The 16552-nt window shown below is 36.8% G+C and overlaps 1 protein-coding gene across 2 annotated transcripts in view; it reads right to left on the bottom strand.

Annotated features, from left to right (window-relative positions):
* The window catches only part of col15a1a (collagen, type XV, alpha 1a), an 82756-nt gene that overhangs the window by 41126 nt on the left and 25078 nt on the right, over positions 1-16552 (bottom strand). For both annotated transcript variants that reach the window (XM_053494114.1, XM_053494115.1), the window contains exon 3: positions 9128-9675. In XM_053494114.1, coding sequence (XP_053350089.1) covers positions 9128-9675 — 548 coding nt within the window. The remainder of the gene's footprint in view (positions 1-9127; positions 9676-16552) is intronic.

Raw genomic sequence — 16552 nt, 5'->3', positions numbered from 1 at the left:
ACAATAACAACAACAGCAACAATATTTAATATTCGGTATTTAATATTCAGCTGGTTGGTTACTGAGAGAGCTCAGAAGAGATTGGCTAGACTGGCACAAACTGACAGAATATATGCTAACTCAAACAACCACCCTTTAAAAGTACGCTGAACAGAAAAGCATCTCATGCAAAATGCAAAACCGGCCAAACCTTGAGGCAGACGGGCAACCACAGCAGAAAATCACACTGGGTTGTCAGCTAAGAGCAGGAACCTGAGGCTACAGTGGAAACAGAATCACCCAGCCTGGACAGGTGATGACAGTAGACAGTAACTCTTCGGTGAGCTGTTTGTACAATTGCACATATGTGCAGGTGGACATTTGTTCCTTATAAAGTTATTGGTGAGTCTATACACTGATCATCCATAACATTAAAACATTAACATTAAAGCCATCTTTTTTGGGCACCCAAAGTCCGGGCTGATCCCACAGAATTTTGGTTGCCCAAAATTCTGTCACCAGTTTACAGTATATAATTGGTGATAAATGACGTTCACCTGGCTGTGGTGTTAATGTTATGGCTGATCAGTGTGTATTAAACATTAATTATACTCATCTCCATTAATTATACTAAATTTTTGTGACATACTCTAAGTTTTGGCATTTTTATGCTTTCTTAGACCTTTCTGGCAGTATAGAAGCAGTAAACCAACAAATGCTTTACCTGATCCGCCAGGGTAAAAGCCAAAAGTGATTTTCTTAGTCCAAAAGATAAAAAAAAAAAAAGTAGAGCTGGAGGATTGTTTGTCCAGCAGAGCATCAGTACCTGTTTTCCATTCCCTTAGCTCTTTAATAAAATGGAGAAATATGTAGGTAGTAAGACAGGGAGAGCGAGAGAGCGAAAGACAGAGAGAGAGACAGACTGTAAATAAATAAATTAACTCCATATGTCAACTTAGTAAACAGGTCTCAGAAATCAAATGACAAAGAGTCTGGTTCATTCTGTACTTTCATTGCTGTGCAGGCTGTGCATTCACCATCATTAGAGTAGCATGAAGAGAACATAGAGAGAACTGGAACCGGACAGGGTGTGACTAAATGGGGTCACTTTGTGTTAGGAGGAAAACTAACACGCCAATAGGTGCTGTAATATATTTGTGGGGAAATTCCAGTCCTGCACAATCACAGATTTAAAGTTTATAGAAAGTAATCAAGATTTTCCCTTTGGGATCTGATAGACAAGATGCATGTCCATGACCTTATAAGATTATCCATCCACAAGCAAGTTCAAGTGGGACTTCTGAGGAAATTTCTCATTTATGTATGGTGATGAGACTCTTAGCTGCAGCAAAACATTTGAATGATGCCAACATTTTAAAACAGGCCACACATCCATGAATGATGATGCTGGCTGGGGTGGCTTGGAGCTCACTGCATTCATTGCTGTAAACATTTAGCAAGTACAATGACTGATCCATGAAAATCAACAGATAACTTGTCGCCAACTTGTGGAAGAGACACATCTGTCTGTGGGAATTGTACACACACTCATTTACAAACACCAATTGCACATTATAGCGACGTAGCTGGGCGTTACTTTCACATCCCCTGTAAAGTCCTGAACAACGCTAAGCCATTTCCACATGTTTGGGCCAGTAAAGGAGTTCCTGGGCGGCCAGTGTTTCAGACCTGAAACAGCAAGCAATACTTTCTACCTTGAGGTATCCAAGCACTATTGAAATGCTGGGATACCTTAAGTGTCTTAGTGTAGCAGGGGATTGTGTAGATAAATAAAGGGAATATTTTCTATTCTGTACAATGAATCCCAGTTTCACTCTTTTTATTTGATCGTTATAAAAATGTATATTATTCAGTAACCACAAAAAACTAATTGGAAAAGTATGTAGTTACAAGGGAAATAAATGTAAGTTTAGAAGACTTCTAGTAGTTTAAGAGATTAACCACAGTTAAGTGTAGGGAATCTCCCCACCAGTATGTTCTTGGGAGGAAACTGAAGAATCCTAAGGAAACCCACATGGACATGGGACATGAGAGAACTCTGAACAGATATAATGCAATACTGCTACATGCTGCTTCAGCCAGACATCAGCTTTTATGTTCACATTTTTGTTCTTAAAGAACAATAATAATGATGAAGAATAAGGGCAGATATACAGTATTTATAATAAGATATATGATACTTAATGAAGTCAGCATTGGTGGCTCAGCGGTAGACTTCTTATCTGCTGTGTGGAAGGCTCGGGTTTGATTTTCAGCCAATGCCCAAACTCCTGCAGGCTGTCTATCTTTATTGCCAGTTCTGGATAAAGAATGGGATGAGCAAGGAAGTGCATCCGTGCCAAGTCAAACATGAAGACTGCCTAGTCTGCTGTGACAACCCCTTAAAGCAAGCAGCCAAAAGCACAACAAAAACACATATTATATAATGAAAGATATATAAAATGTTAACTTTATACAGTGTAACTGTGAACAGTAAGTGGCTGAGAGTATGAAGATGTGTGTGTTCAGGAAGGGGAATGTGGGACAAATTGCATCCTCACTGCCTCATTCATTTCTTCTTGTCGACTCAGCATTTGCAATTTCAAGTTGTACACACACTGACCATGAACGACCACAGACCACACACATCGGCAGTCCTGTCGCACACCTTGTCCAAGATTTTATGTCTGGATGATTTTATACCACCTAACATTTTTGTAACGAGAAAACGATGAAATTATAGTGTAAAGCGGTGAAAAAAATATAGGGCATAGGACAGATAGAAGGTCTGGAACTAGACGATCTCTCAACAACATTGAACGATAATTAAGAGAAGATTAAATACTGAAGAAACCCAGAATACAGCAAGTCCACTGATGAAGCTGAGGCGGGTTCCAAAACATATGCACACATCTGTTAAGAAGTGCATCTGTGTGTTGGCCGGGTGAACTGCATATTGGTGTCTCTATCTGGCAATTCAGACTAGTCTTAAAAAGGAATTTGAGCATCTGAGTGTATATCTAATGCTCAGTTGGAAAGAGTTTAAAAATGATCTCTCAAATGAACTTAAACTGTGGTCAAAATATGTTTGAATAAAATAATAGCTATAAACAAAACATTATTTGTTTTCCAGACCATTGGGATCAATGTGTTTCTAAATGAATTCCATATAATCTGGCAACTGTTTTAGAAATTCACCTCAGTAATGCAAATTTAATTCTTCAACAACAAAAAAACATACAACACAGTTCAGCTAATAAAAATCTGTAGACTTAAGTCTTTTTTTTTTTAAAAAAGGATAAAAAAAAAGTTTGATAAGTGGTTTATACTATATGAGTTTGCATTATGTAATCGTTATGATTAAAACATACAAAAATCTTCTGGTCTTTTGCATGCCACAAACTAGGACCTTGTGCAAATATGTTATTCCAAAATCTTGTAAATGGTCAACCTAGAAGCCTTAACCCTCTTTCCCTGTGTATCCTCACATCTGTAAGCTCTCACCCATATTTGGCAAACAATGTAGGACCTCAATCAATGATTTTTATTCCAAACCTTAAACTGGTCAATTTTTAAAGAGCTTCACATCTCCTCTGTCTCACTTCCCAGTGCTCTTTCATCCATGACGTTTGGCAAAATGTCATGACTGCCTGCTGGCGCCCTATTTCAATTGCTCCTTCCAGAAAGTTATTTACGTTGCTCTTTTCAGGCAATTATTCGGTCACTTGAAGACAGTAGTGATATTCTTCTTATATTGTCATTTTCTTTTCATTTATGACAATTTTTTATCTAACACAGCTTCAACTGCCAGAAACTACTTTATTATACCCTATGAAAAAAAATATATGGCAATATATTTTAAATATAATGCAATATATTAAATAATACATTTCTATATATAGGAAACTAGTGCCTATATTTATTAATATATTGCAATATATGAATGGACTTTGAATGGATATATACAGTATATATTGCAATGCTGACAAAAACATATTACATTTATACTTATAATTGTTTTATTAAAACATTATTGAAACTTTATGCATTTTTAAGAATTATACACACACTTTTACTTTGTCGGTGTGCTCTGATTATGGAAACTCCAACATAACATCCCATCTCATACACACATGTATGTGGATTTTTCACACAACAGGACGTTATCACTTACCATATTAATAATATGATTACTGCAATACTACTTCCCAATAAAATATGTAATACAAGATTACATATAATAATACAATATTACATAAACAATACTAGATTACTGTGCAATACTTACAAGTGGCCTTGAGTCATATTCTGATGGTACTTACTGTTTTAGAAACTTTTTTTTTTTAGAGATTATCATTATTATTCTTTATTACCTTTATTCTTTATTACCTTTCTTAGTTAACAACTGTGAGCACCTGTAAGCAAGCATAAGCAATTTCCCTCTGGGATTAAAAAAGTTATTTAAATCTTGAATCTTGAATCTTGAATATAAATCTCTTTTTCACCTAGAAAAAAAATTGTCATCTTTAAGACTTGAATGAGATTTAGACGTTTTCTGCATCTTCTTAAAGGTGTCTCAAATGTGACTTATTACTTCTTAATAGATATCTCAGAGATAGTTTATATTTGTCTTGTGTGCGACTCACATATGCAGAAATAAGCCGTCTTTAAGACTTAAATGAGATTTTAGCCATTTTCTCAAACTTCTCAAATATTTCTCAAATATGGCTCATAACCTCTAAATCTCAGAGATACACACATAAAGTAGACAGTGCTTGTAAACTGTGCATTTCTGTTTTCTGATATGTCATGTACTGTACAAATAAACTCATCATTACTTTTAAAAAATGTACTACCAGAATGAGGATCAAACTCACAAAAAAATATCGAACTCACAAAACGCACATATTATTATGTCCTTGACATAAAATGTATGTTTGGTGACAAAGAGGGTTTTCATCATGTGTCACTTTATTTTAGACTGCATAGTTAATGTATGCATTCTACTTATTATTATTATGGTCACACGTGATTATAAATCTGTTCTATTTCTTGCCTATTTGATAATAATTAAGCCTACAGTACATGGAGATTCTAATAAAGACATAATTTATCACAATCTCTCCCACACATGCTCTAAGCCTGTATATGTTTAAGTGGTCAGGGATGTTAGAGCATCACCCGGGAATCGCACTCGCGATCTCCGGATGATAGGGTGAGCGCTTTACCACTGTGTCGCTTGGAGGTCACAAAACATGTGAGTGTTCTGCTAGACAAGCAAAGATTCTAGACGAGAATAATTTTGCCTTGGAAAACGAACAAGTCTTGGTACAAGTACCGAGTATCATGTTTCATGCATGCGCTTCTTGTTTTGACGCCGAGCGTCACGTGGTCACAACTGAGCCAATGGTTTTTCTCCCTCTCTCTTATGCTGCGGAATTGTGGGTATGTGTCTCCTCTGCTGGATCTTAGTGCGCGTCTCTTACTGGTATAATCAACATCTGTGCATGCGGGTACTGTTTACTACAACACTGTGACCACGTGTGCGCGTAAAACCTATTTTATTTTGTGTCTGTATGCGTGTATGTATAGCGTGCGTGTAAAGCAAAAGCAAGTCTCATTAGAAAGGTTAAAAATCCATTTTCTTTCTCTGCTCAAGGCTCAGCCTGCTCTTTGTGTCTGTGTACACGTGCATCATTGGACACTGTGCCACACACACACACAGACCCCTCCTACTTTCGCCTTCACAGACACACACACTCTTTCTCTCTGCTCTACACAGAAACATTGGTCGGTCGCGATTCTTTTTAAAGGTAAAGTGCAGGTTAATTTTATTTATAACTTTACAGCAGTGATTCCGTTAGTGTGTCGCTCAATCGAATGTTATTAGAGAGATTTCTTGTTTATTTTTCTGTTAAAACAGTGTTTCCGTTGTGTGCGCGCATGTGTGTAAAAAGAGTGGAGGAAGGGTAACTGTAAGACAAGAAGGGGGAGAGGGGAGCTTACTTTAGATTCACACACACATATACACACAAACAGCGCCTGCTCGCACAAACGGAAACACTTATCTGTCGGGAACTACTTTTACTTTTTTGTCAGGATTTGTTTTATTTTTACTTAACATTTTGTGTTAATTGTTTTTATGTATTTATTTTTTGGGGCTGTGGAACAAATAATTTGAGTTTCTATTATTTCTTATGGAAAAATCTGATTTGGTTCACAAGTGTTTTGAAATATGAGCCCACTTCTGGACTGAATTATGCTTGTAATCCAAGGTCCCACTGTATATTATTCAGTAGAATGTGAATATATTTAGATCAGAACACTAAATCATTAAATATATTCACAGTTAATATATAGAGAAATATATCTTCTTTGCGTAAGGGATATCTTTATCTCAGACTCACTATGTTGTACATTCAGATGTGCTGTGCATTTTAGAGCCAAGAGTTTCAGACTGGTTGTCAACAGGAGCAGCGGGGCCAACTGACAGGCTGCCATCCATACAGTGAGTCATTCAGAGTCGACTTCCAACTTTCAAAGCAGCACTCTCCCACTGCAGTCCTGAAATGCTGACATAACACTGCCACGTTGACAGACCTGCCATTAGTTAGCTATGCTATTGAAAGTTCACATACCACATCTATCAATAACTGATCAATGCTGTAAGGAATAATCAATACTCTGCTTAGTAATGCTGAACAGAGTAAAAAGCTGCCTAGATATAACACATTAAAAATCCATTCATTTTAATGTTTATCTACTCATTAAATACACATCCTACTCCAGAGAGAATTTATTCTTTAATCTAGGATCCTATAAACAAGTAATAATTACAAACAGGAATCAAATCAGTAAAAAATAAAAGTAGTGGTATGTATTATTGTCATTTATGGGATGTGCACTGTGCATTAACTCGACTGTTTAGCAATCACACTGAGCATGTGAGGACAACAATCATTTGTGCCACACAAAGACAGCACTTCCTCAGTATGCAGTATCTGTTCCCGGTGTGCTGTGTCAGATATTAAGGGAAAATTCTAATCTGACCATCAACATACTTCACATTTATATACAGAAGAATTGCTTGTAAAGAAATCCAACACATTATCATGCAATATGAGGTCATGTGTTATGGTGAGGTAGCCACCTCACCTACAGTATATTATAGTGGAATTACAGTTCTTTTGTCTTACATTATGTTACAATATTCGAGGAGTTGGACAGCAAAATGTAATAAATGCCATTTTCTGACTTTATCCTGTGTACAGGGTTGCGGAAGCCCTGGAGCCTATCCAAGGAGACTTTAGGCATGAGGCGGGGTACACCCTGGGCAGGGTTCCAATCCATTGCAGAGCACACACACAGACATTATTGGCACTTTAAGAAAGCCAGTTAGCCTAATCTGTATGTCTTTGGGAGGAAACCAGAGCAAACCCACCAAGCACAGGGAGAACATAAAAAAACTCCATGCACACAGACCCAAGGCGGTAATCGAACCCAGACCATGAAGGTGCAAGGCAACAGTGCTAACCACTAAGCCACTCTGCCACCTCACTAGCACATAAGGTTGTCTAATTTGAAAACTGCTATATCTTCTTATTTTGGAAGCTTTGAACTTCAAAAATGTAATCAAGTGGGGAAACCTCTGGTTCTGAAAAAATGAAGCAAATGCGCAAGTGACAAAATGTGCAGCTCCTTAAAAATACACTGGGTGCAGGCTCCAAAAGTGAGTCGATCTTTATAGACCCCCATAATAAAATGCCAAAAACATACTTAAAGCCTTTTACAATAAAATGCTTTTGATCTCAATAGATAGATTTCCTGTTCATGACAATTGTACAGAGGAGTAGAATGAGATAATTAGGGGTGTGACCAATTTGAGTGACAGCTGCAGTGCAGAAGTCAAATCACTAGCTGTCAGGAATGCATCACTTTACCTATCCAGCTACCTAGAATTGTTGAAGTCTAGATTAACACAAGGAATTTGGGACTTGTAGAGCATGGATGATGTTTAATCAAATGCAAATTACCGTAGCACATAAATTAACCTTATCCACCTAGCCACCAGGGCTAGTGATGATCTGGGACTTATCTAGACATTGTTATTACCACTGCAGATACCACGGCATTAATAGAGTATACGTACGGATCACATAGCATTTGCAATATGTACTGTGAAATAGGATTATGCAAATTATATTTTGTGCAAACACTATATGATGTATTTAAAAAACGTGTATGTGGGACACTGTATTGTAATCAATGTGGCTATTCCCAGCACTGGTTTTGCTGCATTTGGAGCCATGACCCACATTATGGTAATGTTTCCAAAAGAAAATTAACAAAAGAGATAAAGCTTCAACACTCAAGAGACAAATGAGCAGCTGGTTTACAAGAAATATGATGTGTCTGTGTTGTGTGCAGGAATTTGTTGCAGTTGCTATGTCTGGGTCTATTCGCTATTTACTCTTCTCCATTAGGATTTCTGAAATATATTACATTGCTGGAGGCCGTCCCAGGAAACTTAAGGCACAAGGCAGGGTGCACCCTGCACAGGGTGCCAATTCATCACAAGGCACACACATACACACACACTTATTACACTATGGGCAATTTGGCAACGCCAACTAGCATGATCTACATGTCTTTGGACTGTGTGAGGAAACTGGAATACCTAGAGGAAACACACCAAGCGCGGCGAGAATGATGCAAACTCATGCACACAGAGGCGTGAATCGAACCCAGAACCTGGAATCGCAATGCGACAGTGCTAACCGCTAAGTCACTGTGCCGCTTAGCACTAATTTCACTAAATTAAAGAATTTGTAGACAATTTTGAAATTTACTTACATGTACCAACATAACAATGTGTTGTTAAGATTACAAATAATTTGTATCAATATTTTTTATGTTGCATACTCAGTAGTACAAAAACCTGCAGTATTTTTCCTAGTTTTCAAAATCAAGATAAATTTAAAAGGCTGTATAAAAGAAGGTAAAGGTAATAAATCCAATACAGTGTGACATAAATATATTAAAAAAAACTGCATAGAGTTGATGCACAAACACATTGACTACATGTCTAAACATGCTTACTTATACAAACAGGTAAGGAGGGGAAAAAACACCTATCTTTTGCACTCACCACAAACCTCTCCAGTCTGGTTCCTCCTGCATTTCCCACAAAGATGCCTGAGCTGGGCTCAAACGAAAGACTTCTCTGACTCCTGTGGAAAGCAACCCTGTGGTGCTCCTCACAATCCATGTAGAGCTTCACCTCATCCCCTTGCACAGCCAGAGTGAATCTGGCCCAGCGACCTGTCAGGTCCCCCATCTTAAAGGAAGCAGCCTCGTGAGTGCGTGTGGCTCCTTGTTCGGTATAGTACAGAACCACTTGCTGTGACCCATCCTCTACTGGTGCCAATGCTACTCCCAAGTGCACTATCTTCTGTAGGGCATCGGTGATGGCGAACAGGACTCCTCCATTGCGAGTGGTGGGTTTGGCAGTGACGACGATAGCAAAGTCACGGAAAAAGGGATCTGGAATGAAAGAACGTGTGAGCCGGCCTACGTTAGCGTCTGGACCAAAGCTGTACGCAGGAAAACCCTCAAATCCAGTAATGAAAGAAACAGATGGAGGAAGAGGAACGCCAATGAGCTCTGTCAGATCCAGCTGACTACTGGAACCCCTTTCTGAAAGAAGAAGACAAAATATCTATTAACTTAGATGCAGAAATTAACAAAAACAAAAGGTCTATACTATAATAATTAACTTGTATGAGAAGTTGTAAAGAGCAAGCTTAGTGTCAGAAATAGGGATAGTGTTCATGCATTATCATTTGAATTTATACAAATTGCAGAATCTGTTATTTATCTTGGAAATAAACCATGAACATGCATGTGTACTGTATTTTTTCCATCTTGACTGGCTGTCAGTAAAACAGGAAATATTAAATATTCCACAGACTTTATAGAAAAGACCTTCCTACAGTACCTTGCCCTGTCCATTAATTTCCTAAAATATTGCCATCTGCCCACCTCTTTTCTAAGACTGGACTCTCTTGTCGATCTTTGGACTTCATCATCAAGGTCAGACCCTGCCCAGTAGTGCTAGCTCAGCAGGATCAGACAAGATCTAACAAAACCTCAACACGTTGGTTCACCTAAAGTTCTTAAGCTCTCTCTTAGTGTTCCAACCTCACACATACGACCCTCATTAATTACGAGGAAGTCGTGTGTGGGGTGGGATCATCTGGAAGGGATTAGGTCATACAGGAACTGAGGAGCTAATAATATGTGCAGTGCTTCTAAGAGGAGCTACTTTATCACCGCTCTGAACCATGCCATAGACACATGCAGGGTAATCTGAGACAGTCCTCCTTCCATGAGCCTGTAATACGCTGTATGCCAACATTGTGAAAAATTTCATGAAACTTCATTGGCTTCTTCTGTTGGTGTTAATTTAGGAGGGACATTGTTAAGGCTGTCTGTGATAATGCTCTTTGTGTTCATATGTTTGCTTGTGTTTTGTCTCTTTTTCATTTTGGACAGAGCACCTCATTGCTCATTCCATTTGGTCGTCCCTGAAACACATTTCTACTCAAGCTTTAGATTAAACTGGGATTCCAACCATATTGATAACATCTCAATGATATTCTAAATATGCAGTCTGTGTTTTGATCTGGTGGTAGGTCTTGGGCCAGAAGGAAATGCAATTTCTCATTCGTGTTGTGGTCCACTGCAGTAAAAGCAATACTGAAGCAAGATACTCATTCATTTGTTTATCCTGGTCAAGTTCAAGGTTGATCCAGATACTATCCTAAGGCTCTCATTTATGCTCTCATTCCATTACAAGATATTGTGCTCACACACATTTACACACTTCTTTACAGCAAAGGGTAATTTATTGTAGCCAATTCACCCAAACCATACGGAAGCCCATTCAGGCATGGTAAGAACACTTACAGAAATAGGTCAAACCCTAGAGCTGTGACATGGCACTGCTACCAGCTCCACCACCATCCCCAGAGCAAAACCATGTAAATGATAAGCTACAGGCTAAAAAGTGCAGGCCTGCTGAGTATTCTGGATTGAAATTGAGGTGGAATTCCCCATTCTGACTTCAGTCTGCTGCCAGATCATTATCAGGCTACGTTTAACATTTTCATGCAACGTCAGGGTCCAATATCATTACCCATGTTTGCACGATGTCCTGTGTTTAATCCCACGCTTTTTGTTCAAACATGTTCTGATTGTTGCATCGATTAACGATTTACATACCGGTTAATATACAGTACATGTACACAACTGCAGAGCCAAGATAGATTACATTACAGGGAGTATCAGTCAGATCATAAAGTACATGATGGGATCTTGTGCATAAGCCAATATAATGTCTAGGTTCATTTATATTAAGTTACAAACTTGATGGCCAGTAGCCAAATTCAAACTTCTAAGAACGCTGTTGAGCAACTCCATTGTGTAAACCAGCTGTAATACTATAGAGCAGCTCTAAACTTAGGCAGATGTGTAGAGTGTTATCACTTGTTGGCAGGTCAAACAGCCACTATGGGCCTAGTCAGACCTTGATTTGACCTTGGTTCCTGTGAATAAAATAGAAAGTTACTTTCTCAGGCAGCTGTGAAAACGTGAACAATACAGTAACTTAATGCCTGAGGAGGTTTTTGTAGGCAAGATATCAAATGGTTGTTGGACAGCAGCTATTCATACTTGCCAAGTTTCCTCATACAGGACTGACACACACAGCTCTAAAATAAAAAATTAAAGGAAGAAAGAAAAGAAAAAAAAATGGCTACAAAATATAATTTCTTTGCTATTTAATAAGAAAATTCTTCAGGGAAAACCTATAAACATGCTCACAATTCGCTTTACTGTTAAAGTTAAATGTGGGTCTTTTTTTAAACCATGAAGACAAAATATAAAAAATTTGCCTTACCCTTATAATGCAAAATGGTTTTAAAAGAAGTTTCTTAGGGTAGAAAAGGGCAAGGGTTTAACTCTAAGGTTCTATTCTACGGGAATTCAGACTTTTGCGTATAATTATTTTAGAAATATGCGGCTATGTTGACAGTTTACAGTAAACTATATCACTCAGTGATTCTAATGTACTGTAATTTCTGCATCTGATATTTCAATGTACACCTTGTTTGCTTATGATTTAGGAATTGTGAGTTTTGTTGGCTGAGGATCAGAATGATGGTTCGAACTAAATATTTTGACTTGAATTCTACCTTATGGCTTTAAAGTTACCATACCATACAAAACCTTTAATATTTACTAATTAAGGCTTCATAGATATTCCCTTTATCATAATGTTATAGTACTTCTAAGGTATTTTAAAAACCTGTCCAGCGTAAATGGAGCAATGCTTAGGAGCAATCACCCTTCTTGTATACAGTCCATTTACACAATAGGAACAAAAAAGTCTTAGCTGATCCAGCTGTTGCTTATTACCTGAGTAGGCAAGTGGAGGGGAATGGACAGTTACTGTCCTCCAAATAAATGGTTTTAGTTTACACTTGTTTTCGTGGGAAAAGGAAGGATTATGTAAATATTCTAGGCTAAAGAAAGCTGTTGGGACAGGATGATGGATATTAAATCCATGTGGTGCAAATATTATAGCTGTGTGATTGCTTTAAAACAGTAGACATCCTCAGAATACTAATATATATATATATATATATATATATATATATATATATATATATATATATATATATATAATTTATTTTTATATTTTTTTTTTTTTGGACCCCAGAACGGGGTGCACTTAAGATCATAAGGCCTAACATCTTCAAGTAATGACTGATGCAGTTCCTCTTACATGTGGGTGTAATTAAAAAGCATTTGCATTTATATATGAACAAGCACATCCATGCACAATCTCCCCCAATGTCACAGGTTAGGAGGAATATAAATAATAGCATGCAGTAGTGAGCACCTCCTATGTACTGTACCTACTGGAATAAAGTCCGTCCAGGCATTCCTCACTTTTGGGAATGAAATACTTTCTCTATCACACTCTTTTTCATTTCAGTGCAGTAAATAAATTAAGTCTTTACTGTGTACCATAGTATTCATACTCTGTATAATAAATAATGTTAGTTTTATAACTGTATAAATGCAATCATGCTAGGAAAAAGTATCATAAAAAGTGTGATTATATGATTAACAGGTTGTAGAGCTTCACATAGTATTTAGGCCGCTGGTACAATTACTAACTTATGAAGTCATTCTCTTGAATTAGATGGTGTTCATTTTTAACCAAACATACCCACCCTTGCATGGGCATGACAATATTTCCGAGGCCTTGAAAGCCAATAAAAAAAGCCATGGTGGAAGAACATACTGTATGAATTCACATGGATGGAAAGAGAGATGGTGTATAGCAACAGTAACTCCATTATGAATTTTCAGGGTAAAAGAGGACCTTACTGAAGGGTATGTTGTAGTCAGACACACATGTAGAGCTACTTTAAAACAATAAAGAGAATATGGTTAAATGCCTGGTAAGAGTACACATGAAGACCAATAATGTTATATTTGGGTTATAACAGATTTTAAAGTTTGCGCAAAAATATAGTTGTATACATAATCAGACTATTACTTAAATAATTAAATAGATAACCATGTTTTACAAATTTTCTATACGTGTGTTTTTCAGGACAGAATTACTTGCATAAATGGTCCATATTTAGAGTATAAATTACTGCAAGGAAGTATGTGCCGGTCACTGACAATACATGGCTCAAATATCCAGAGACTAATTGTATCAGCAAGGATCTTAGAACCAGATGTGGCTCTGGACAAAAAACAGTCATCAGAGTCTGGGTGGATGACATATTTATCAACGAAATCATGCTATTAACTATATAGTAACACAGCCAAACAAACTGTTACAACTCATTCATTATACTTGTTTGTAACTAAGTTTAAAGATGAACCAGGATTCCTTTGTGCTACTCCAGGAAAAACCGAAGTTGTACAAATACAACCGCTGAAAACTGTAATGTCATTTTATTCTCACTAGTCCAACTTTTTCAGATTATAATGCTATTTATTTAGTTCTCAACTATATCAAATTTTTAAAAAGCAGATGAAATGAATTTATACTTTGTCAGGATTTAATAGACAAAGTAATTTAGAACCTGCATGTGAGAAATATATAGTAACATATCCCTACTATAAGCACCTTTCACACAGAAAATACATTATAAAGGTCATATGATGTTGTTGTCACTTACATTTGGTAATTTACACAAAACCAACAAATTCGCTGTTAAGCCATCTCAATGTGTGCTTTAAGGAGCCCGCAGTGCTCAGATCAGTCATGTCGTTTAACGCAACAATGTTGACATCTAGTGTGACGTATAACACATGCATCAGAAATACCGCACACACCACTGCTTTCAAAACAACAAGAATGGGTGAACTGTCTATTGTGGTGCTTTTGCTGTCTCATCAATTCACTGCTTTTTTCCCACTGATGAAGTGCCTAACTGCACTATAAATAAAAAATATATATAAACTGCAAAATAAACTGGTACCTTTAAGTGATTATAGGATTTAGGATCTAGGATTTACCAATCATAGACAAAACTAAAGTATTGTAATCAATAGAAAAAGAAAGGTTAGTTATCAATCATGTTGCATCTCTTAATTATAGAAAGTCCCTAGTGCTGTCTATTGCACTTTAAAAGTCTTCAATATTTTAATGCGATCCCAAAAATAAAACCTTTGTACTGCTGACCAGTCTCAATCTCAGTTAATGGTTTTATATGAATTACAGCTCTTACCCTGCCCAGGTCACTATCACTGCTCCTGACTTAAAGGTGATCCCCGTGAATACAGAATGCCAAGGTGCAATAACGGTGCAACATTCCTGCCTCAAACCAGGTATGTGAAAATGGTTTTAGCTCAGTCAAAAAAGTACAGCTGACCACGCATTACTTTCAATATGTTCAAAAGTCTAAAAAGAAGCTAATTTCAGAATTATTATAAAATTCTATTTCTTCTTCGTCATTATAATTATTTGTCCTGGGATTTCTAGTTTCCTCCCATGTTCCAAAGTATGCCCATAGTCTGATCAGCTATTTCAAATTGCCTTCAAAAAAAGATGTGAACAAGTCTGTAAATCCATAGCACCCTGGGACAACCAGGCTTCCTATAAAGAGTGTATTATTGGCACTGAACATGAAAGACAGGATTATTAGGACCTAAAAATTAATGACTGTATGTATCTGCAGCAATGCTACCCTTATTCTGAATAAGATATGTCTATAAGTTTGACTCATGAAGAACAGAAGGCAGTGAGAAGAAAGAAAGAAACCAAGCATCTGCTGCCACAACAAATTTGTAGCCAGTGTAGGAGTCGCATCTAATGTTTAAACAGAATCTGTTCTTAAATAAAACTCAAGGAGCGATTAAAAAATTACTTTTTAAACTTTTTTTATATTTAGAACTGGATTCCATAAAATTATGTTTAGGTGTAAATAGGTAATTTATTTGTATCTATTATTTACCCATTTTTAAGTGACTTTGATATAGTATGCTACATGAAAAATTTGGTTTTGGGTGGCAATGCAGAGTATTAAATAAACATGAAGTCAAAAGTTTTCATGTGTACATACGGTCTAGGAGCAGATGCACAATAAATCCCCATAAAATATAAAAACATACTCTGTTGGAATTACTGAGTGTGCTGAATCTGTCCCAGGATAAACTTAAAAAAACTTTCATCATTCTATTATGACTCCATTAAAAGTCCTTTAGAGTATGGATAATGACCTGAACTTCTCTTTACTGTCTTTTATTAAACTATAAGCATGTGCTTCTGAGTGAACTCTGAAGATATTTTTCCACTATAAAGGACCTGCTATCATAGTCATACGATTGATAGAGAATCTAGCCGTTTTATTGACAGTAAATTTCAGTCACTGTCATGCTCCAGATGGCCACAAAAACATTCTTTACTTTCAGTCTATTCTTCATTTCGTGTTTTTCCATGAAATATTGATATTAAAATTCCATGCAAGAGCATGCTAAATTTTTGTGATTATATGTAAACTATTAAACAATTGTTATACTGATCAGATAAACATGAGCATTGTTTTGCAAGACTCTCAGGAGTAGTTTTGTGATGCCATTTGCAAAGTGTAAAAGTAATATAACTTTAACAACAAGCAAGGAAAACAAACAAACATGACTAACGTAGCTGTGTATATCGTCTACATAATAGCACTCAACACTTGGACCAATGAACAAATGTTGAAAAATGTGTTTTATTTCAATGTGCTTTACCACATAAAGTACACTTGTAACGCAGTGACAAAAGAGATTTGTAAATATACAGTTCAGTCAAACTAATCAATAGTTCTGATTTGCCCAGTTTATTGGTAGATTTGGACACTTATGAACATTATGAATATTAATATTTGTGTTGTTCTGAAAACTACTGTATGCTCTTTCCCAAACTGTAATGAGCTTTTCTTTTTTTCTCACATGTTTTTTTTTTTTTTTTGGCTGATCCTGTTAATAGCCGCCATAGCGG

This window comes from Clarias gariepinus, chromosome 4, assembly GCF_024256425.1.
Source record: "Clarias gariepinus isolate MV-2021 ecotype Netherlands chromosome 4, CGAR_prim_01v2, whole genome shotgun sequence".
NCBI lineage: Eukaryota > Metazoa > Chordata > Actinopteri > Siluriformes > Clariidae > Clarias > Clarias gariepinus.
Note: the sequence above shows the minus strand (reverse complement) of the source record. Positions and strands in the feature narration are given on the sequence as shown.